The 24,954-nt window shown below is 45.4% G+C and overlaps 1 protein-coding gene across 1 annotated transcript in view; it reads left to right on the forward strand.

The window, feature by feature from the left end:
* MTMR7 (myotubularin related protein 7) overlaps positions 1-24,954 on the forward strand; it is a 121,030-nt gene that overhangs the window by 8,021 nt on the left and 88,055 nt on the right. Inside the window, exon 2 of the mRNA XM_029587099.1 lies at positions 16,874-16,996. Coding sequence (XP_029442959.1) covers positions 16,874-16,996 — 123 coding nt within the window. The remainder of the gene's footprint in view (positions 1-16,873; positions 16,997-24,954) is intronic.

Consider the following 24,954-nt stretch of genomic DNA (forward strand, 5'->3'; position numbering starts at 1 on the left):
GAAAAGGAGACCAACCTATTCACCACAATCTCAAAAATCACACCACCAAAAAGGTAAACAGATACAAGTTTTAACAATTCCAAATACCCAAAATATATCATTTAACAAAACTTTTTGTATTATATTCAAAAAAGTTTAAAATATTTTTAGAAGGCATCAAACAGGGTGTTTTTTTTAATATGAAAATCTCACCAACGTAATTAGCACCACATGGCGACATTCAAAAAATGAACTTGAAAACTGATGAAAAAACAAACAAGTCTTTTGTGAGAATACTAAGCTTGTCAAAATGTCCAATGTTTACAGCAACAAGTAGGAGAGGCACCAGCAGAAAACAAAAACTTTAAGTTTAAGAACAAGAGAGAGATATTCTCAGAATAACACAATTTTATTCTTATGAAAATACCAATTGTACTAAGTAGTGTGGAGTAACATGCTCCAGACACACGAAGGCATGAATAAACGTAGATAAAGGTAAACCAGCTGATACAGTGTATTTGCATTTTCAGGAAGCATTTGACTAAGAACAATTTATAGTCCAACTCCACAAAAGTGAGCACAAAAAAGCAGACAACTAACATTTAGCTGAATAGTGGGAAAGCTCTGCAAACACTACTAAAGAGAGTGCAACACCTAGAAAACAGGAAAGATAGTTTTGGACAAACTCAGTTGTTTAAATAAGGTGACAAGTATGGCTCACGGAGGCAATGGTGTACTGAGGAGGGGGATGGGGAGGTTAAGGCCCCTGGGCACCATGCTGTAGGGGGGCACCTGAGGGCAGGAGTTCCCATCCTACCCAGTCAAGTTAAGGCCCCCCCCCCCCCCGCAGCTACTGGGGATACCAAACACTTGGTGGAAGAGGTGAAACAGGCCCGCGGGTGTGCAAACCCACTGGGAGCGATGACAGCCGCAAAGAGGAGACCTGCGAGGCTGCCGATGGACCCCCAGCGGCGGAAGAAGAGGAGGCTCGCCAGGAGGGTGCATGAGATCAGCATAGAGGAAGTGCTAGTCCTGCACGATTTGACTAGCGCATGGGCTGGAACTCAAGAAGGAACAGCAGAATGGACTCGTCTACCTGCTCCCAAAGAGGGATGTGTGAGAGAATGAATGAGTGACTGGATGTGTATATGTGTGTGTGCGTATGAATGAGAGACTGACAGGGGGGGGGGGTGCGTGTGTGTGTGTGTATGCGTGCGTATGAATGAGAGACTGATGGGGGTGCGTGTATGTGTGTGTGTGTGTGCGCATGTGTATGAATGGGAGACGGGGGGTGTGTGTGTGTGTATATGAATGAATGGGAGATTGACTGGGGTGTGTGTGTGTTTATGAATGGGAGGCTGACTGAGGTGTGTGTGTATGTGTTAATGAATGGGAGACTTGGGATGTGTGTGCGTGTGTGTGTATGAATTGGAGACTTGGGGTGTGTGTGCGTGCGTGTGTGTGTATGAATTGGAGACTTGGGGTGTGTGTATGAATTGGAGACTTGGGGGGGGTGTGTGTGTGCGTGCGTGTGTGTGTATGAATTGGAGACTTGGGGTGTGTGTATGAATTGGAGACTTGGGGGGGGTGTGTGTCTGTGTGTGTGCGTTCGCGTGTGTCTATGAATTGGAGACTTGGTGTGTGTGTGTATGAATTGGAGACTTGGTGTGTGTGTGTGGTCGAGCAAGCGGCTCCTCAGCGGCTCATCAGCCTTGCTCGAGCAAGGCTGATGAGCCGCTTGCTCCTAAACTGTTTCTTGGAAAAGATAAGTGCATCTTTCTGTGATTAAGTGATATTAGAAATTGAATAGAAATTGGAAAAAAGGGTAATTTACCTCCTTTTAAAAAATTCAGCATTTTTCATGTATTTATAAGAACGGCATATGTCAACATGATTTAGAACAAAAGGACTTTCAAATATATAAAAAAAATTATAAAGAGAAAAAGTGGGACACCCTATGATTACATCAAGAGTGCTTGCACACATAAGATAAGTGCTTAAGAGATTTTGAAACACCTTTCCGGTGTATATGCACAGTCACTCATTTATGAGGGTGAACCCGTCCTATTGATAATCACGTTGTTGTATGTGATTCCTTTTTCGATATATCCTTTTTTACCACGGCAGCCATTTTGCATTGGGCATCCCGGAGAGGTGGATGGGTGCGCACTAGGGGGGCAGGCGCTCAATCATGAGCGCCCCTTTAACATGCACTGACATTGCATCGGCCTGAAAGTCATTAGATTGACCAGCTTGCTGCAATGACAGGGTGTTTCTACATTAGATATAATTGGTTGGGGAGGTGGTAGGCTGCCTAGCATAAGCAGCAGGCTGATTTGACTAAACCTCCTAGCTAAGGGCACGAAGGATAAAAAGTGATTTGCAGGCAATCAGATCTTTATGGCTAACAACTGCAAGACATCCTGAGCTGGAGCAGCATAGATGTGCAGCTGGGCAGAGTAGGTGGATCAAATGCTGTTGAAACCTACTCTTACTGTGAGGACAGGAGTGATCTATCCTGGGTCCATAGTGAATGATCTGCCATTCTCTTCTGCATCAGCTACAGTTGGAAATGACTCATAAGCCAATGCATGTTTAGAAGTGTTGTTATCAGTTCCTTGCAGGAGTTCTTAACTGTGGTTTGTGCTATGTCAGGTATTCTGTGGTTTGCATGCTGCTGTCTTCTTTGTGTGCTCTGCAAGTGTGTGTTTGTGCTCTGTTCAAGAGCTAAACTAACAATTACTGCCACAGGCAATAATAATTAGACTTTTATATTTAAAACTTTTTACTACAAAGTGCAAAAGAGCACATAGTTTATTTTATATAATATGCTGATGCTCAATATCAGTATTGCATTTGCCATTTTCCCTTCAGTTATTATCCTAACCCTTCCCCCAATCCTGCCCACACTGTCAGCTCGAGAGCTTACCCAGTGGTAACCCGTGCGCATCTCCTAGCAAAGTAGACTTGATGTTCAAATTAAGATTTTATCACTGTGCTACAGGCTCTGTGAGGTGGGAGCTGAGAGATCAAGAATAGCTTTACTTTCATTCTTGTCAGTGGATAGTTTTTTCCATAATCATCAGGCTCTACATTGCTAGTCTCCTTTCCTTTACATAGTGCCTTATCCAAAGGCCTTTGCACGCAGATTGAACAATTTTATTACTCATAGGATTAGTGCATGCAAAGCGTCTTACATCTGGTAAATTTAATGGTAAATAACAAGGCTTGCCTGAAAAATTACAAGCCACTTTATTTTCAGGAACATGTAACACCTGCCCCCCCCCCCCCCCAGGTGTTTTCTGAGACTCCCATCCCAACCCCTGCTGCCTCTAGAGGTGTCCCCAAAATATCAAAAATAAATAAAATCATTTGCATAGTGATGGCCGTTCCTTCTTCCCAATCCCACTCTTTGAAAATTTAGCCCCCACCTGGCCCCCAAAGACTCTCCCAGGATCTCTAGCAACCCCACCAAGCCCCCTCCCCCAATAGCCATAACCTTCTAACCCCTGGTGGCTAGTGGGGTCCAGTGTGCCCCCCAAGTTCTGGGCCATATGCTGTCAGAAAATTTTTTAAAAGGCGGTAAATGCTGTGTGGTGCCATTTTTTTTTGTTTTTCAGACAACTCATGGCCAGGAACCGGGGGCGCCTCAAGCCCTATTAGCTTCCAGGGATTGACAGGTGTGGCTATTGGGGATGCTGGAGGTGGGGTTGCTGTTGATGCTGGGGGGGATTGGGAAGAAGGAAGGAGCCATCGTCATTCAACTTTGATTTAAGTTTTTTTTACATTTTTTATTCTTTAGGGACATCTTTAGAGGCGGTGGAGGCTTGGGATGGGGCCCTCACAAGACCCTCAGGGCGTTTACACATGTTGAAGGGGGGCTGTAGGCAGGTTTAGGGGTGCAGGGATCTGTCTATCAGCTTCGCTTCCACCTTATTTGCGATCCTAAGTCGACATGTATTTTCTTCAGAAATAGACTTTTATTTATCAGATTTGGCAGGACGTAGAGATAGGAATTGTCGTTATTTTCTAAATGCTGACATCCTGGCCACTAAGCACCAGTTCACCCTAAAGAAAGTTGTGCATCATGGGTGGTAACAAAACATGCCATAAACCTTAGCCTGCTTAAGATATGAATACTTGTGGATAACTTACTTACCCCTGATTCCCTCTGAAGCAGGGTCTGGCTGGAGAACTGGGGAAGGTGCGCAGGGGAGAGGTTTGCTTCCTGGCTTGGTGCTGGCAGAGTGGGCGGGCTGGGCAGGAAGGGGGCTAGCTTCTGGCTCTGGTGCTTGCCGGCTGTCTGGGCTGTCTCTCACCCTTCCTCGTCTATGACTCTGTGTCACTCCCCGCACCTGAGCCAGGGTCTCCTCTCTTCAATCACCTGGGCACACCTAGTCATCTCCCTTCTCGATAGCAGGAAGGGTTGGTTTGCTTCTGGCCCCCCTTTCACTTCCAGGGTCACCTCAGCACAGGTTCTCGCTTTCTGGGTTTTCTCTCAGTTTGTGTTCAGGGTTTGTGCCTTCTTTACTTCAGGGGGGTCCATTGCTTGCCTCCCTGCTCCCTTTTGGTTTCAGAGTCACTCTCCCAGGGGGTCCGTTCCTTTCTTTCTCTTTATTTTCCTTCCCAGCTGATAAATATGCATAACCTCGTGAAGGGTGGAGGATCTCTTGCCGCATTTCAGGTCCTTTCCCCCCGCCTCCCATTCCTTTGGAGGGAGAACTGCCACGTCTGTAGGCCGAGCTGGGTGTCAGAATGTCAGCATTGTCTTAGGCTGCCCCCCTTCTTCCTTACAAAGGTGGGGGTCTTCATAACCTCCTGCGCTCTGCTTGCTTGCTTGTCCCTGACACTTGCTTAGGATCTTAAGTCCTATTGTCTCTTCTGTCTGGTTTCTTTATTTGCACAGGAACTGACAAACAGGCACATCTGATAAGGCATCCTTCTCTGCATTAGGACAAGGCCTCTAGTTTCCTCTGATGCAATGCAGTTTAAAGTTCACCTGGGCCAAATTCCTTCCCTTGCTGTAACAGCGTCTGAGGCCTGTCCGAATTTGGCCTGTACATGGCTATTATAATTCATATTGGTGCATCATTGGTAAACAGGAGATATCACCCTACAGGGCCTTCTTTCAGGCTAGTCTGACCCTTTAACATGATGATGGCCCTGGGTGAAGGGGCCACCGTCACACATTATTTTGGTGGTGGGAGTGGTGGGGGGGGGGGGAGCAAAGCTGCAGTATTTTTCCACCAGGGTAAATGTTGCAGTTTTTAGTAAACCCCTGTGGTATAGCAAATGACCCTCCCGGAGCCAGCTGTTCCTGGTTTTGAACATGTGAACAAGAAGTTTTCCACTGACGAAGCAGGTACCCTGGAGAGTCGAGTCATCTTTTAGGCCTCAAAGTACTGTAATTATTGTGTATAAACCCACTGCTTTTGTTTCCTATCCCTGGTGGCAGGACAAGGTGGGTGGGGTGGGGGAATAGGACTGCTTATCCGCCCTCCGCCCCAGCCCCGCTGGGCTCCCCCTCGTACACAATGAAAACACGACACAGGACTTGGATGCAAAGTCCACGGCCATTTATTAGAATCCCTAACATGGGAGTCTAAATAAGCATTGAGTCAGTTCAATAATGTTTACAAAATCGCGGCTGGCCAGGTGCCGGTACTCTAATATCCACCCAAACAGAACCGTGGGGTCTTGCAGCCAGCAAGCCCCAGAACAGGCGTCGTGACCACCAAGAACCTGGATGGGATCCCGTCTTGGAACACCACAAAGCAAGCCCACTGCTGTATCCCATCCGCTGGAGGGGATCCTGGCCTGGCCGCCATAAAGCAAGCCTTGCCAGAGCCCCTCTCCAAGTAACAGCCTTGATCCGTCGAAGCCCTGAGTGTGGGCCCAACATTGATCATTTGTGGCAAGAGGGTGAGGACCCCTAGGCCTCTCACATACATATTGGCACCTCCCAGCTTCCTTCTAATGCTTCTGCATTTACAAAAGCACTCCTGGACTCGGTCGCTGCCGCCACAGGGGCGCAGCATGCGAGGGCACAGAAGGGTCTTCCTGCTCACGTGTGACGGGCACCTCCAAACCGGCTACGACCTCTGCATCACTTACAAGAACAGATCGTTACCCAAGTTCGACAAATGTACTCTGTCTGGGGCATACAGCTCTGCACAGTGCCTGTCCCACCCGTTCATGTCTCAAATGATAACCACCCTGGAGTTGTATGGCTTTGGCTACCTGCCGGTTGAACTTGGTGCAATATCTACCCCACCACCCGGTGCACATCAAGCTATGACGGGGTATGATCTCGGACCAGCAGATTTTTGCGGTCCGCTAAAAGGAGGTCAGCCGGCTAGAGTCTTTCCTGGTATCGTTCATTAGAACGATGCCAATGCCTTTGCCTAAGTCATTGGTGCCAAGGTGAATGATGATTGGGTCGGGCGGTGCTGCGCATGCTTTTCTTGACTGCAATGTGGGCCATAGCTGATGCCAATACATGCCTCCTTGACCCAGCCAATCAATTGTCCAACCCTTCCATGAGAGCCCAAGGATGAGGATCCAATTGGGGCACCTGAAATGGCTCCAAAAAGGCTCTGCTCGGGTGCCAAAAAGGAAAGAGGCTGGCTTGAGGGTGCCGGCGGGATTTAAATCGCCCACCTGCTGCCTTCCCTGATGTCAGCAATAGGTGCTTCCCTCCAGCCAATCAAGTGGCCTGGTGTCAGAGCGCGCTTTGATGTCACCGGCCCAGACGTCGGGCCGATTGGGGGGGGGGGGGTGTCAAAGCGCCGCGGCACCAACAACACGAGGCCAGCACCATTGATGCCGGCATACGGAGGGGAAGGGGATTTGACCCCCTCCCGCCGTGCTTGGGTACATCACGGGACACGACAGGGGGGCGGCCGCCAGAATGGGTGCATCGGGTGTGCAGATACTTGTGGCGCCCGCACATTCGTGCTGGGGAGGCTGCCCAAATTTTGTGTTGAAAATATAAGAGAATCTGTCCTGGGGAGATATCCCCCTTCCTACCACAGGGTGATTGCTTCTGTTAGGTTTGGAGGAAGGGGTGTTTTCTCTTGGCTGCAGCATGTTTCTGGAGGCAGTGGTTCAGATCACTTCCCTGGCAACCCCATGGAAACACGACCTGTGGTTTAAGAAGCATCAGAAACTGATGAGACGAGTGAATATTTTAGAACTGTGTACATGTGTATATATATTTTTTTTTAAGTAACCTGTTAAGTTGTTATGGTCCTGCAGATAGTTGGCTTTCTATATAAAAATATAAGAACTAGATGTCATCCACTAAAAAAAAAATAAAAATCTGATTATCCTTTTGATTTTGAAAACCGTGAGCAGGTTCAGACCTGAACAAATGTGATTCTGATCTGTGAGCTCCTTCCAAAACCTAGACACCAGTAAGGAAACCTGGAATAGCTGTGACATCAATAAAGACCAAATATAGAAATACCGTATTACTGAAAAAAAATGTAGGCGTCACTGGGGAATGATTCAGTATTGTATGTTCTAACCTTTTGTCTGGTGCCTTTATCATCTGTTCCTTCTTTCTTGTCTATTTTGTTTCCTTTTTATTCTTTATTCTTCAAAGCCTTGATTTTATCCTTCTTTTCCCACTCCCCTGGCTCAAACCCTCTTTCCTTTCTCATTCCCTCTGCTCCCCTCCTGCAGCTCCTTTCTCTTGCTGTCCTGCTTGTCCTTCGTGCCAGGATGTGGCAACCTGGCACCCAGGATTTATCCGGCTTTGAGCAGGTTAATGCAAAGAATGACGTTCCGGGAATAGAAAGTAATTAATGGGGGGCATTGTAATGATGTGTGTTTCCAGAGCTGTAGAGAGTTGTGAAGTAAAAGGATTTTCTAATGTGTTTGATCTGATGAAGGGAGTGTAGTTCTTGAAAGCTTGTCAGAAATGTATTGCTAGACCAATTAAAAAGTATCCTTTACAACTGACCTGTTGATCTGTTTTTTTTTTGGGGGTGGGGTGGTTGGAGGGCATCGAGCGTGGTAGTCTCCTCTTGTTCCTTTAGGCTTTCAATTTAGTCAGAACAGCATCTCAGATCGGGTACCATCAGGGCCGGTGGAAGCACGAGGCGAACTAGGTGATACCTAGGGTGCCACAAGTTTAGGGGCGACCCAGCAGCCACCTACTGCTTTCAATGGAGCTGCTCAGAATTGTGAAAAAATTTTGTCCCGATTCCCGACACTGGTGGCAACTGCAGAACCTAGGCCAGTGATTCTCACCTTGTCCTGCCACCAGGGATAGGAAACAAAAGCAATGGGTTTATACACTATAATTACAGTACTTTGAGGCCTAAAAGATGACTCGACTCTCTAGGGGCAAACGCGTGCCTCTCGCAGCTGGCAGGGCCAAAGAAAAGAAGACCGTTGCTGCTAGCTGCTACCGGTGACCAGGCTGGCGGGGGCCGAAGAAATAAAGACCGTCGCTGCTAGCTGCTGCCGGAGACCAGGCCGGCGGGGGCCGAAGAAATGAAGACCATTGCTACTAGCCGCCGCTGGAGACCAGGCCGGCGGGCTGAAGAAATAGACTGGCACTGCCAGCCGCCACTGGAGATCAGGCTAGCGGGCCAAAGACGAGCTGTTCAGCTGGAGGCCTTTGTGTGTGTGTATTTGAGATCGGAAGGGTGCTTCTGTGGGGGTGTGTATGTGGTGTGTATATGTGAGAAAGGAATGGAGCTTCTGTGTGGGTGTGTATGTGGTGTGTATATGTGAGAAAGGAATGGAGCTTCTGTGTGTGATTGAGAGCTTGTGTGTAAGTAAGAGAGCAAGGGCATTGTGTGATTGAGAGAGACTGGCCAGAGAGGTGATGTGTGTATGTGTGAGAGACTGGTCAAGGAGATGACTGGTATGTGTGGTGAGAGAGAGAGAGACTGGTTGGGGAGATGATTGGTGTGTGAAAGACAGAAACTGGTCCTGAGGGTGTGACTGGTGTGTGAAGGAAGAGGATCATGAGGACAGCTTCAACAACTACTGCTGTTTTTGGTGTGGCTTGCAAGGGAAAGGAGTAGGAGAACTGCTGGAGAGGGTAAGTAAAGGTGGCTTTAAGTTCATTTTTCTTGATTGACTACCATTTTTTTTTTTTTTTTATTAATTCTTTATTTTCAATTTTGAAAATTTTTTCCAAGATATCAGCTTTTCTGTAAAGAGTTTATGTCTAATGCAAGGAAATCAAATATATATTATCCTATAATTATGATGTCCAAATGCAATAAGATTGACTACCATTTTAATTATTGGGTAGTATGAGATGTGTCTGCTGTTTTGAAATATTTTATTGGTGTTTGAAGAATTTAAATAATTTTTAAGAGTTTTTAATTGTTAGATGATGTTCTGTTCATCAGCTGTTTTGAAACATTTTTTCATATAGTTTTACAATTATTTCTGGAGGGAATCTATAACAGCTTGGCTTTTTCTGTTTTCCTAATGGGAGGTGTATTGGTGTTTAGCACCTGGTTTAATATTTGTAATGTTGCCTTTTTATAGGTAGGGTTGTAGCATTTGAGTGCATATCTCAAACGATCATTAATATGGGTTCAAATCTGAAACATCAGTCGTGTACTACTGAACCCAATATGTGGTTCTAATAAATTTCACTGCAATATAGACATACATAATCATGTTATAAAATATCTATACCCCCATCAGGCAAATTATATTGAAGTGAAAGGTGGAAATTTCATACGCTCTTATGGCAGGAACCATCCAGGTTATCCCATCCTTTGAATATAATCATCAACTCACCAACCTTCCACCTCTTTTATTTGTGTTATGTCCAATGCTGTGACATTTTTGAACTGTTATTGTGCTCTTATAACGTGTTTAAATTCTTCAATTCAAAATGTGCCACACTCGGCTTCCTTGTATAATATACACAGGCCGCCCGAACTGTTACTTAGCTGCAATTTGATGGCGTCTTCCTTCTTGTATGGCACATTTTGAATTGAAGAATTTAAACACGTTATAAGAGCATAATAACAGTTCACAAATTTCACAGCATTGGACATAACACAAATAAAAGAGGTGGAAGGTTGGTGAGTTGATAATTATATTCAAAGGATGGGATAACCTAGATGGTTCCTGCCACAAGAGCGTATGAAACCGCCACCTTTCACTTCAATATAATTTGTCTGATGGGGGTATAGATATGTTATAACATGATTATGTATGTCTATATTGCAGTGAAATTTATTAGAACCACATATTGGGTTCAGTAGTACACGATTGATGCATTTGAGACATAATGCAGGTGTAACTTTGTGTGGATTAGTTTGTGTGCATTATTGCAGATCCTGGGACTTTGTTAGGTGCTATATTTCTGTTTCCATTTCTCCAGGTTTGCTCTGCATGCAGAGTGGCTTTTTTTGGGTTTTCATTCCAGTTTGTCTCCATATTTGTCATTTGTGGTCTTTCTGTACTTGGTTAAGGTCGATCTTGTGTGTATGACCGAGGTGAGATGTTTAACTAGCAAATAGGCACATAAAATACCTCATTTTATTTGTTTTCTCAATGGGACATGCATTGGTTGTGAACTGCTGTCTTTTTATAAGTAGGGCTATTGCGCCTGGTAGTAGAGGGAGTTTGTATTGCTGTTATTTATTTATTTATCTATTTATTTATTTATTTCACATTTTTCTATACCGATCTTCATGAAGGGATTCATATCAAACCGGTTTACATGGAACTTAAGGACTAACTAAATAACCAAACAAGAAGGCCAAAGCAAAGTTACATATAACAAGGAAATTGAACTTGGGGGCTAGAGTAGCCAGGATGTAGAAAGACAGAATTAACTAGAGGTTAAATACATATGAAGAATACTGGGACTAGTGCGTGCGTCCCATCAGTTGGGCTGAGTCTGGATTGACATTTTAGAAATTAGGGGAAGGCTTGGAGGAAAAGCCAAGTCTTAAGTTTTCTTCGGAAGGTAAGAAGGCAGGGTTCCAGTCTTAGGTCAGTCGGCAATTTGTTCCAAATGACTGGGCCCGCTGTGGAGAATGCACGTTCTTTGGTGGAAGTTAGGCGGGTGGATTTAGTTGGTGGGACTAATAGGGTTCCTTTATATGCTTCTCTGATGGGTCTTGCGGAACAGTAGAGTTTGAAAGGGATCTGAAGGTCTAGTGTGAGCTGATTGTGGATGGTTTTGTGGATTATAGTGAGTGCTTTATGTAGGATTCTGTATTTTATTGGCAGCCAGTGCAGGTTTCGGAGAATGGGGGTGATATGAGCTCGCCGGTTGGTGTTGGTTAAGATTCTGGCTACTGCGTTCTGGAGCATCTGTAGTGGTTTGGTGGCGGAGATGGGGAGCCCCAAGAGTAAAGCATTACAGAAGTCAGTTTTATAGAAAAGCGTTGACTGGATTACGATTCTGTAGTCCTGGAAGTGAAGAAGGGGTTTGAGTCTTTTCAGAACTTGAAGCTTATAGAAACAGTCCTTAGTGATATTGTTGATTGATTTCTTTAAATTCAGATGATTATCTAGGATTACTCCTAAGTCTCTTGCTTGAGAGATCTGTGAGTTAGGGAATGTTTGATCTGTATTGGCCGAGTGTTCAGAGGAGATAAGAAGGATTTCCGTCTTGGCTGCATTGAGAACCAGGTTCAGGCTGGTGAGGAGGCGGTTGATGGACTTAAGGCAATTTTCCCAGTAGGTAAACGTTTTTGGGAGGGATTCTTTTATGGGGATCAAGATCTGCACGTTATCTGCATAGAGGTAGTGTATTAAATTTAGGTTTGTGAACAGCTGAAAGAGGGGCAGTAAGTAGATATTGAAGAGGGTAGGAGATAAAGAAGAGCCTTGGGGGACGCCTAGAGTTGATTTGAAACTTGGGTATTCTTTGTTATTGATTCTAACCTTGAAGCTTCTGTTGTTGAGGAAGGAGTTGAACCATCTGAGGGCGAGTCCAGATAATCTGATGTCTGAGAGGCAGTTTAGAAGGATGGCATGGTTCACGGTGTCAAAAGCTGCAGAGATGTCTAGGAGGACAAGTAGGTAAGAAAGCCCTTTGTCTAGGTCCATAAGGATGTGCTCTGATAAGGAGATGAGAAGGGTTTCTGTACTAGATGATTTACGGAAGCCGTACTGGGAAGGGTATAGGATTTTATGTTCCTCAAGGTAGTCTGAGAGTTGTGTGTTCACTACTTTCTCTGTGAGTTTCGCTAGAAAAGGGAGGTTGGATATAGGTCTGAAATTGGAGAGTTCTTTTGTGTCCAGGTTGGGTTTCTTCAAGAGGGGTTTGAGGGATGCCGTTTTTAGCTCATCCAGGTAGATTCCTTGGGCTAAGGAGCAGTTTATGATGTTAGCCAGTGATCTGGAGATAGTGCCCGGGATGAGGAGCAGAAGTTTAGTTGGAATGTGGTCCGTCGGGTGGCTGGAAGGTTTCAATTTCTTGAGGGTGGATTCGATCTCCAGAGGGGTAGTGGGCTCGAAGGAGTTGAGGGTGGCTCCAGGGTAAGGGGTAGTGTTGGAGTTTAGGGCAGGAGGTATTGAGTTGGTGGGGAGAAGTGCTAGTGTGTTTGTAATTTTATCCTGAAAGAAGAGTGCTAGTTCATTAGCTTTGGATTGAGCCTGTTCATCTGGGATGGTTGGGGCAGAGGGTTTTGTGAGTTGGGATACGTAGGAGAACAGGGCCCTGGCATCATACTGTATATCATGGATTCTGCTGGCATAAAATTATTTTTTTGTCTGTAGAAGAGAGATCTTGTAGAGATGGAGGGTGCGTTTTTATAATCGGATAGTGTTGTGATGTTGGGGTTCTTACGCCATATGCCTTCCTTGTGTCTGAGGTCTTGCTTCATCCGTTTAAGTTCTGGAGAGAACCAGGGGTGTTTCCTTTTTTGTGTCCAATTGATGATTTTCGTCGTTTTGGGGCAGAGTTTATTGGCTGTTGACTCTGTGATATTGCTCCAGGATAGAAGGGCTGAGTTGGGATTGGAGATATCCAGGTTAGGGAGTTCCTTGGATAGATATTCACTAAAAGTGTCGGAAGCACATGGTTTCCGGAAGTGGATGGTAGAGTGTGGTTGAGGGTTAAAAGGGTTTGCTTGAGTCGTGAGGGTAGCTGATATCAGGGAATGGTCAGACCAGGGGACGGGGGTGCAGTCTGGGATGTTATTGAATGATAGGTTTGAGTTTATGAAGATGAGGTTGAGCGTGTGTCCTGCTTTATGGGTGGGTTTATTGATAATTTGTTCAAAGCCCATAGCCCTGAGTGTGGTGAGGAAGGTTTCACAATTGGGAGAGAACGGTGAGGCGTCAACATGTAGATTGAAGTCCCCCAATATCATAGCTGGTGAGTCTGTGTTGATGTGTTTGGCAATGGTTTCTATGAGGGGGAAGGCATCGGTGTCGAGTAATCCTGGTGGAGCGTATACTAGAAGAATTTGAATATGTTTTGACTTGAACAGACCTAGTTCCAGTTTTTTACAGAAGGTCTTGACTGGTTGCTGGTTGAGATTGAGTTCTTTTTTGGTGGCTAGGAGCCCGCCTCCTCTTTTTTTTGTGTCTTGGGATTGAGAAAAAGTCGTAGAGGTGTATCGGTAGTTGGTTTATCAGGGGAGTGTCGTAACTTTTTAACCAGGTTTCTGTGATGGCACAGACGTCTGGTTTGGAATCCAGCAGGTAGTCCTTGAGGATGTGGGTTTTCTTTGTAAGGGACTGAGCGTTGAAGAGGGTTAGAGTGAATATTGTGAGTCCTAATAGCTGGGTGAGGGGTGAAATCATGATTGGGATGAGTGATCTCTTAGTATGGCTCAGGGTTCGTTGTAAAAGCCTCGAGTGGTAAGTGTGGTGAAGATGAATGATAGGGATGGGGGTAGGTTTGCATAGTGCCTTCACGGATTGGGCAGAAAAGGACGGTTGTTGTGTGTATGAGCTGTAGATAGTGGTCTTTGAGTCTCCTGTTTTGAGTTGGTCTTAGAGATGATTGTTGGTGATTGGATGAGAGAGTTGGGAATTGCTTGTGTGTAGGGAGTTGTTAGAGTTGAAAGAGTTTTGTGTGATGTGGTTGATTGGAGTCTGAGCTGGAGCGGTGAGGTGCTGGTGGTGGAACATTAGGAGCAGGTTGGGTATTGGGAGCGTGTCCTTATGATGAAGCGTGGGTTGAGCATGTTGAGGGTTGCTTGAGAAAGTTGAGTATAAGTCGATCTGGCAGATGCTGGGGAAAAGGGGGTGCTGGTAGGTGCTGGCCACGGCTGGATGAGTGTTGGAAGAATGCTGGATGAAAGCTAGAAGTGGGTTGATGATGGTAGATGCTGGATGGCGAGTGCTGGATGAGTGCAGCGCTGACTGGAGGAATGCTGGATGAATGCTGGCCGAGGCTGGGTGAGGCAGAATGAAAAAAGATATTCTGGTGTTATCTCAATAACACCAGAATATCTTTTTTGTATGGTGAATTGTACGGGGAATGTTCTAATTCTGCTTTATACCCATTACTGAGGGGTGGGGATGGGGTTAGCCCTGTGACTGTCATGTGTTCAGTGTGTCTCGCATGTGAGGACCATCTATAAGGTGTGTCCTGACAGAAAAAAGGTTGAGAACCACTGACCTAGGCAATTGGACCTCCTTCTTCAAGGCCTCGAGGACCGGAAGAGGAAATGTGTTGTGGGCCCGCATGGGCAGAAAGAAGGATGCCCAATTGTCATAGCTGGAAGGAGTGGCCAGAAGAAAAGACTGAGAGGGTCAATTGCAGCATTGGCCAGCTGTACGGTAGGAGAGAGGCAGGATTGGTTGGGCTGTGCGGCTGAAGAGAGGCAGCGATCGACCAGGCCGCACAGAAGGAGAGAGGCAGTGATCGACCGGGCCACACAGAAGGAGAGAAGCAGCGATTGACCGGGCCGCACAGAAGGAGAGAAGCAGCGATTTGACCGGGCCGCACAGAAGGAGAGAGGCAGTGATCGGCCGGGCCGCACAGAAGGAGAGAGGCAGCGATCGGCTGGGCCGTGCAGCAGGAGAGAGGCAGGATCGGCTGGGCGCGCTGCAGAAAAGAGGCAGCATCGCAACTGAATGAGGAAGACAGTGGAGGCTTCCTGATGCCATGGAAGTCCAAGAAGAAAGCTTCTGCTGCTGCCTACACATAGGATGGAGAGTAAAAAATATATATGCGTGTGAGCATGTGTGAGTGCATGGGTATATGAGAGTATACGGGGAGAGAGAGCATGTGGGGGGAAAAAAGAGTATGTTTGTGAGAGAGAGCATGTGAGGAAGAGCGAGTGTGTGGGGTGAGAGCCTGTGGGGGGGAGAGAGAGCATTTGTGTTTGAGAGAGAGAACGTATGTGTGTGTATGTGTGAGAGAGACCATGTAGGGAAGAGAGTGAGCAAGTGTATGTGAAAGCATATGGAGGAGAGAGCATGTGTGTGTGTGTGTAAGCCAGAGCATGTGGGGGAGAGAGTGAGTGTGTGTGTATGAATATGTTTGAGTAAGCAAGTATGCCTGTGTTGGAGCGTGTGTATGTGAGAGAGAGGAGAAAGTCTTTGAATCGCAGCCCCTCTCATTAATCCATGACAAGCTCAGACTGAAAATCAAAAGTTCCCAGCTATAGATTGTGGGATATTTCTTATCCTTATTTTAATTGAGTAGTGTTTATGTGTTTGCTGTTTTGAAATATTTTATTGGTGTTTGGTAAAGCTTTCAAAATTTGCATGAATCTTTAATTATTGGATATTCTATTCATCAGCTGTTTTGAAATTATTGTATTAGTATGATTTTACTATTATGATTAATGATTTATATATCTTGATTTTATTGATTGTTTCATGAGGCATGGTGAAATTTTTGTTTTCCCATTGTTGCACTGTATAGAGTCTGGCGTGATGCGTTTTACAGTTCAGTTGTCTGCACATTTCTATTTATACTTTGTGGCTTTATTCAGTATTTGGTGAGTGTTTGTGTTCTGCATGCAAAGACTGAGATGAAACATTCTTTTAATATGTGGTTTCTCTGTAGGGATCTGTAGTAGCTTTAGCTTGGCCTGTTCTGTTTTCCTGATAGGAGGTGTATTGATATTTTAGATTCTGGTGTAATATTTGTGGTATTCTTTTTCATAGGTAGGGTTGTTATTCCTTGAGTGTTGGCAGATAGTACTGTGTTGATACGGGAGGACCATGCCAAAACATATCACAATAGGTATGATGCCATATGAATTCCAAGATGCAAAGGTTTCTTATTGGTATCACAGCAGTGCATGAAATTATCACAACAATGTGTATATTAATTTTACCTCAAAATGTCATTTTTCATGTAAAATATGTTATAAATGCATAAGTTAAAATTGTGTGGGGGGAGGGGACGCCAGGCTGTAAGGTTTGCTTAGGGTGCCTAATATCCTTGCACCGGCCCTGGGTGCCATGAGCCTTCATTTGCAATATCTGGGGATTCCCCACCGCCCCTTTTTTGTTCTTTTTTTTTTTTTTTTTTTTTTTTTTTAAATATGCCCTCTCAACTCACCTAGCCCAGTCCTTGTAGCAATAGTCCTTGACCAGGGGACCATGCACCAGGGCTCCTCTTGGAATTCAGCAATCATAGATCCTAGATTGGATTGCGAGGTATTGCCTTTGCATAATGACTGGGGCTCCCTCATCCCAGGGATGGTGGATGCTGCCTCTGCCCAGGGAAGCAGAAGACCTGACTTGAGACTCAAATCCAGATCCCTGTGTATGGCAGATTGCAACACTGTCACTGGTTCATGGGCCCGGCCTCTGATATCTGATTATTGTGGATGCTTTGGTGGTAGTCCACTCGATTTGGGGGTTAAGAAATTAACAGGGCAAAAAAATTGTGAAATTGGTCTTCAGTATCTTATGGTAAATTCTTAACTGGTGTGGTATGTCTTTCTTTTTTTTTTTTGCAATCTGTACTCGTGTCTAGGTTGAAAATGTTCGCCTGCTTGATCGAATATCATCCAAGAAGCCTGCATTGGGGACATTATATCTGACAGCTACTCATGTCATCTTTGTGGAAAATATATCTGAAACACGTAAAGAAACATGGGTAAGATTTTTAGTAAAGTTTTTAAGATCACCATTTCATTTTAAAGCATAGTAACTCAATCGGTAGAGTTGCTGTCTGTTCATGAGTCTGCCTGTCACTGTAAATTCAACATGGCCTATTGCAGAACTCTTTGTCTTCCTTTTGGTCAGCATCCAATGGTGACTGAAGTGTGGTTTTTCTCTAGGTTGGTTTGTCTTGGCCTGCGTATTACCAATCATAACATCAACTGAATCTCATAGTCATGTGTTCTGTATTGGTTTGATTCATCCAAATATGATTTTAATAATTTATGGCAAAATGTTAGAGCTTGGTGCATAAAACGTACATCTTATCTGATGAGCAAATGTGGTCGGTAAACCTATCTTGGAAATAGCACCTAAATCCCTTTACATGTCTCTCTGCCTTTTGGCCCCAAGCATTCTCAGAAATAACAATGCATATAATAATAAAGCAGATTATACATGTGACCCTCATTATCGATTTCCAGATCTGTGGATTTGCTTCCCTGATGTCACCATTAGGAACTGATTGAATGGGGCACTCTGAGCATGCCCCTGTTGTGACATCTGGTGAATCAAAGGCAAGAAGCCCTAATCACTTGCCTTAATTTCATTCATGACATTACATTTAAATATGGAGAAAAGCACTTTATATAGTCTAACTATATTGTAAGTAAGGGGGGAAAAAAATACAGAAAAAGAACACTTTTTTAATATTTAGAAGGAAGTAACAAAAAATGGTTACAAGGTGTTAGGAATTTGTGAGGTGGCCTGGGGGAAAAAAAATTAAAAACTGTCCAATGTTCATTGTGGGGCAGATTTTAAATACTTGTGCGAGCACGTACTTTTGTTCACACAGCAGGCGCGAACAAAAGTACGCCGGATTTTATAAGATATGCGCGTAGCCGCGCGTATCTTATAAAATCCAGGGTCGGCGCGCGCAAGGGGGTGCACATTTGTGCAACCTGTGCGCGCCGAGGCCAGCGCGCGCTGCCTGTTCCCTCCGAGGCCGCTCCGATTTCGGAGCGGCCTCGGAGGGAACTTTCCTTCGCCCTCCCCCCACCTTCCCCTCCCTTCCCCTACCTAACCCACTCCCCCGGCCCTATCTAAACCCCCCCCTTACCTTTGTCGGCAAAGTTACGCCTGCTTTCAGCAGGCGTAACTTTGCGTGCATCGGCCGGCTGCCCCGCTCCGTGGTCCGGTCCCGGGGGCTGTTCCGGAGGCCGCGGCCATGCCCCGCTCCCTAAACGCCGCGTCATCCCGCCACGCCCCCTGCCACACCCCCGACAGGAAGCCCCGGGACTTACGCGCGTCCCGGGGCTCTGCGCGCGCCGGCGGCCTATGCAAAATAGGCGCGCCGGCGCGCAGGGGTTTTAAAATCCGCCCCTGTATGCTTGTCTTGTCCTTATTCCCGTATCAGCAGCTCTGTAAATAAGGACCATTCCTTTCACAAACAAAACCTTATAGCTTTCCTCACCTCGGAGATTTGATTATACCACGCACTTCCATCAATACACTGCTCTAGTGGTTTTCACTCTAATCCTCAGAACATGCTCATCCAGTCAGATTTTCAGGTTATCCATCATAAATATGCATGAGATAGGTTTGAATACAATGGAGGCAGTGCATGCTAATCTGTCTCATGCATATTCATGGTGGATCTGTTGAAAACCAGACTGACTGGGAGTTTCCCAAGGACTGGGTTGAGATCTATTGCACCGCCCTGCACTGTGCAAACGATGTAAAGATGATGGTGGTTGCAGGGTGAAGGTTAGAGAGTAGAAAGGATGACCATCTGTGTAGGACACTGAATATCCTCAGGATTGTATCTCATTTCAGAAGCAGTGTCCTAGAAACACGTTGACGTCTTTTCTTACTCATGTACAGTGCAGCTATTTTGAGTATACAAGAGGATTGCAGGCAACCATGGAGTTTATCAGCAGCAGTGACTGTGGAAAGTGACATTGCAGTATTCTCCGCCCCCTCCCCTCACATCATAATCCCTGTAATCCTTAAGAAGGAAACTGAAGATGTAATCTATTTTGGGGAGTTTCTGGATATGAAACCTATATATTTTAATTAGTAATGTATGCTGAAAGTCCTTGCAAGAACAGTTGTTTGTTGTTTCTGGGTCTGATGGAAAATGTTTCTGGAAATGTTAGTGGTGGTGGTGGTGGTGTGAACGAGAGGAATGAGTGAAATATTTTAGAAGCATAAGGTTTGTCTGTATCTCTTAGTACTACTTAGCACTTTGCATGGTCAGTGTGGTTGAGTCATGTCTTCTAATGTTAGCTAAGCAGTATCACAATATTGTATATCTTTTGAACCCCATACAGATGTGTAAAAAGATTTCCGTGCATGTGCAAAGTGGGATGTGACAATAATGTAAGTGTGAATAGAAACAAAGTTGTGAAAGAAAGGAGCGTGAATTTTAAATAATAATAAAAATGTTGTGAATGGCTTTCATGGTAATATAATTATATCATTATGCCAAAAGGGTTTTTGAAAAGTCAGCACTAAGATTCTGGGTTGGAAATACTGCACTTACACTCTGAAAGTCTTTTTACTTATGAAATATGAGCAAGTGCTTATAAATTTGGAAAAGATGGTCAATATTTCTGTTGGGCTGGTGTTTGCTAAAGAGATTTTTTTTCCAGATATGTTTTCTGTAAATGTAAAAATAATTCACTGTCAAAATCACTTCCATAAAAATAATGGGAGCTGTGTGAAAATGGCTCTGCAGTGGCATTAGAAGCTGAGGGTCAGAGGTGAGTAAAAAGTACACACATTTGAATGAATGTGGGCAGAGTGGAAAGTATTAATGGATTTTATTTATTTATTTAAAATATTTGTAGTCCGCTTATAGTAACTGAATCATACTAAGCGAATTACAATTTTTAACATAAAACCATATCATTTATTGTTGGCCCTCCCCCTTGATACTTCAAATTATTATTCCTTATGTTTCTGCTAGACCAGTCCTTATGGGATTTCCCCCTCCATAGCTGCCGCAGATAGAGGATACAAGTTTTTCTCTCTTGTAACATCATGTCTAACTATAAGGGAGGTGTGGCCTTAACCAGTTGCCAGCAGTCTCTTTCTCTACCAGTTGTGGACTAGTGAGGGCGAGTTTCTAGTTAGCTCCTAGGGTCTTGGTTAGGCCTCTGCTTGGTTGAGTCTTCTGGCTCCTGGGGCAGTAGTCTTCCCAGGCTGATCTCCTCAGTGGCAGCCCACTCCCAGAGAAAGAGAGAGCAAGAGCATTTCTTTCTTCCCTTCTCTCCTTTTCCTCTCGGAGTTGAACTTACCCTTGGGCTTACTCCCATTACCCTTAAAGGTTTGGTTCCGCCTCTTATTCAGACGCTCTGGGACATGGGCTGAGTAGCAGAGCAAAGGCTGTACTTCCTCTTCCCTTCCCGCCCTCCCCTGCTTTCCATGCATTCCTGCTTGCTTTTCATTAAAGGTAAATTTAAAAAAAGAAGAAAAAAAAAAAGGAAGCAGGATAGAAAGTGGAGGACACTTGAACCTTACAGAATCACCCAGATTAGAAGCCCTCATTGGCTCAACATGTCCCGGAAGGGTGAGTAAAGTCTCTTTAGCTTAATAATGTGCCACAGCAGATTCATGACTCAAATTGAGAGGGTGCGGCAGGTGCGAGTGGCCATGAAAGAGGTTGCAGTAAGCGCGGAGATCCGCACCAGCAATAGAGCTGCAGCAAGTGCAGAACAGCCGCACCATTGAAGGGGCCACAGCTGCTGTTGGAGGAACTGTGGCTAGTTAAAGGGCCCATGGTAGGCTCAGTAGGCGTATCAAGGAGGCTATAGTGTCCTTAAAGTAGCCATGGCTGTATTTGAATAGCCATAGCAGTAGCTGCTCTACTAAGAGGTTACCTGTGCGTGAGTTCCCCTCATTTGCTGTTAGACACCAGTAGGTAAAAAAGGAAAGATGAGAGGCCGCAGGTGCACAATGTGTGGCATTAGAAGGCTCCCTACAGTTGCAGACTCCATTTTTCAGCCTGTGACAGGGACACTGAACAAATACCCCAAGAGGATGTAACTGCTAATTCTCCCTCCTGGGAAGAGCAGGAGGGTTTGGAGGGACTGCTCATAGGAGTAGTTCCCATTGCAAAGTTATCAGCGGCCATGAGCTTCGTTGTGTTTGACCCAGGGGGCCTGCAGATCCAACAGGGCTTCTGAGGCTTCCTCAGTGGGGAAGCAGGGCTCAAAAGCCCACTCTGGGATAGATATGGCCCCTCATGACCTGCAGGAAAAGTCCTCTGCGGGGCTTCTTGGGGCCTTTTCCCTGGAATTGTGCTTCTCATGTTCCAGTCTTTTGCTGCCATTCAGAAGCCAGGGATGGGGGTTTCCTTCCTCTCCTCGTGCGACTAATGAAAGAAGTCCACCTCTGAAGTGGTGTAGGGCAGCTAATAAGAATGCAGGGTCATCCACCTAAACACTTACACAGGAGTCCAGAGAGTAGTCCTTGTCTGAATTAGACTCTGATCATCTAGGTCTATAGACTCTTGAGAAAGGGAAGCATTCCTCAGAGGAGGAGGAATCCTCTCTGATTACAGTTGTTTTGTAGAGAAGATTTATCTGCTTTGATTACCAATGTGATGGTAGCTCTCAAAATCTCATTTGTCAATGGGGTTGACCAAATGAAGAAGGATCCAATCCTGCATGGAATCCAGAAGCCCCAAAAAGTCTTTCTCTTGCACCCAGCCCTGAAGAGTATAGTGCTAGCAGAATGGGATTCTCTCCTTGGAGGACTGAAAGGGGTTAGGCTCATGAGTGAGATCTTTTTACCTCTTGAGGATAGGAATACACTCTTAAGAGTACCTAGGGTGGATGCGCTAGTCTCTGTAGTCAACTACAAAATGACTATCCTGGGCGAAGGAGGGATGGCTTTGAGAGACTCCCAGGATAGGAAAATTGAGGCTATTCTACTAATTTCATGGCTTTATAGGCAACTATTTGTAGGGGTTACATAGGGCATGCTGTGGTGTGCTATGTCCAGTAACTTCTGGAATATGATGGTAAGGCAAGGATAGAATCTGGTGTGGCTTTTGTAGCCAGTACTCTGTATGCTCTCATTAGGTTGGCCTCCTTGAGCAGTAGCATCAGGTATGGCAACAGTGAGGCTGCTTTGGCTCTGCAGTTAGGCAGTACATGCTATATTCAAGGCTCAACTTTGCAAATTGTCCTTTAAAGGAGGCCCTACTTTTCATCGATGAAGTTGAGATCTGGTGGAGCCTAAACCACAGATGCTTCTGGAGGATAGGCTTCGGTCAGGTTCACGAGTTCCAAGACACCAGTGTTTTAGAAATTTATTGAAGGTTTAAAGTGGGTAAGTATTTTCCTCCCCAGCAGTCAAGAAAATCTATAGCCCAATTGTTTCAAGGAGCAAGAAAGGCCGAGTGACTCCTCAGCAGCCACAAGCTTGAGTTGCCCATCTCAATGATATGTAGTGGGTCCCTTTCATGATAGTGCTGGTAGAAAGTTGCCTTCAGCAGTTCTACGCAAAATGGACCCATGTTATGTCAGGTCAGTGGGTAGTAGACATCATTCAAAGGGGTTATCCCCTGGATCTGCTGGTCCCAGTCTCTCAGTCCTATGTGGCCTCTCCATATTTATCCTTGGGCAAAAGTGAGGCAATAAGAGCCACACTAGCAAGGTTGCAGGAGCTTGAGGCTATTTTCCCAGACCTAGCAGCATAGTAGAGAAGGGGGACATACTTAATATTCTTCATTGTTCCAAAGATAGATAGTGCCTTTCAGCCCATGCTAGATCTCAAAGGGGTTACCAGGTGTCTCCAGGTTACACGTTTTCAGATTCAGATACTTTGCTTCAATACTATGTCTATGATGAAGGGATAGTTTCTGATGAAGCATATTTTCATATCCCAGTAAGGGATTCCTGTCCGAATCTGCTTCACTTCTGCATCTTGAGTGAACATTTTCAATTCCAAGCCCTACCTTTCGACCTTATGACCACCCTTAGAATCTTCATCAAGGTAATGGTGGTGGTGAAGGTTGCAGCAGTGCGCACAGGGTATACTGGTCCATCCCTTCTTGGACTGGCTTATCAGGGACAAGTCATTTCAGGCGAGTCAACTAGTCTTGAATTCGGTGCTATAATTCATGGAACAGCTCGGCTGGGTGACAAACTACACAGAGGAGCCTGGTCCCTTCCCAATCCATGGAGTTCTTAGGGGCACTCTTCAATACAGCAGAAGGCTGAGTCACTCTCACCTCAAAGAGAATGGGAAAGTTGGTAGCATAGATACAGGGTTTCCAAGAGCAGGTGGCATCCAGAGTTAGGGACTACCTACATCTTCTGAAGCTAGTGGCGGCCAGAATAGATTTGGTCCTATGGCTAGGGCTCATATGCGCCCATTACAGCAGTCCCTCCTGACACGATGGTCTTCAGAATCAAGCAGTTATGAGGTCTGCCTTCAGTTAGTCCTGACGGTGAGAGAGAGAGCTTGGGTTGGTGGTTTGAGCCCACAACTTACTAAGATGGATGGACCTGGAGCCTCCCTCATGGGTCTTCATAACTATGAACCCCAGCAAACGTGGCTGGGGAGCCCATTTCCAGGGGCAGGTGACTCGGGGGCTATCAAAAAGGAAGGAAGGGACATGGTGTAAACAGATCAAAAAACATGGGCTATCTGGTGAGCACTGCTCATCTTTCCACCCTTAATAAGGTAAAGGCAAGTCAGAATACTCTGACAGCACCACAGTGGTGGCATATGTGAACAAACAGGGATGCATACGCAGCCATACACTGGAAACCGAGGCCACCTTGCTGTGCAGGTTGTCAGAACTGAACCTGTACCTCTTATCTGCATCTTGTAATACGGGGCAAAAATAGGGCTTTGAGAAAAAACCCAAAATAGATTTTACTGTTTTGGGGCACCCTTTGCCCCTGGCTAGCATGTCTAACTGGCTGGTGGTCTATGCATTGGACTGGTGTAGCAGTGGCATCATTGGAGATCTGCCCTCACTGTGGCAGGGCTGTGATTTTTTTGAGGGGTTTTCAGCAGCGGCGTGGAGGGTTAAGAAGCCAAGCTTGTGGCTGGGGAAAAGACAGCAGTGTCTGAAGAGGATACAGCAACAGTCTAAGGCAACATTGTGCTGCTCAGGCAACTGCAGGATATTTTTCACTGATTCCTGTGGGAGGAAAGAGACCTTTGTCTACTATAAGGAGAGTTGAACACTTGCTCCTGTGGCTTTGTAGGAAGCTAGAAGGCAGTGCGTGCGGTAAGAGTCTCTGAGGTCTTGAACGAGTAGATGTGACTCGGTTATTTACACTTTCGGATAATACAAGGACTAGGGGGCATTCCATGAAGTTAGCAAGTAGCACATTTAAGACTAATCGGAGAAAATTCTTTTTCAGTCAATGCACAATAAAGCTCTGGAATTTGTTGCCAGAGGATGTGGTTAGTGCAGTTAGTGTAGCTGGGTTCAAAAAAGGTTTGGATAAGTTCTTGGAGGTGAAGTCCATTAAGGGCTATTAATCAAGTTTACTTAGGGAATAGCCACTGCTATTAATTGCATCAGTAGCATGGGATCTTCTTACTGTTTGGGTAATTGCCAGGTTCTTGTGGCCTGGTTTGGCCTCTGTTGGAAACAGGATGCTGGGCTTGATGGACCCTTGGTCTGACCCAGTATGGCAATTTCTTATGTTCTTATGCTGTTATTCCTTTTGATTATGACAGTGGCGCTGGGAGACTTGCATTGCCACTGTTTTGTGAGAAGAGGGGCTGCCAGGAGCACTGGGGACCTTAAGCAAGCTCACGATGCTGAAAACAAGGGAAGGATGGGTCTGGTAGTGATGTCACTTCCGGGGCCCCTGGTACTGACAGCAAAACCTAAAAATGTGTGTAAAATACGTAAAATAAATATAAATAAGTGACAGGAGAAGTTTAAAAAACACAATAAAAATTGCTAGAATCAGGGCT

This window comes from Rhinatrema bivittatum, chromosome 1, assembly GCF_901001135.1.
Source record: "Rhinatrema bivittatum chromosome 1, aRhiBiv1.1, whole genome shotgun sequence".
Lineage (NCBI taxonomy): Eukaryota > Metazoa > Chordata > Amphibia > Gymnophiona > Rhinatrematidae > Rhinatrema > Rhinatrema bivittatum.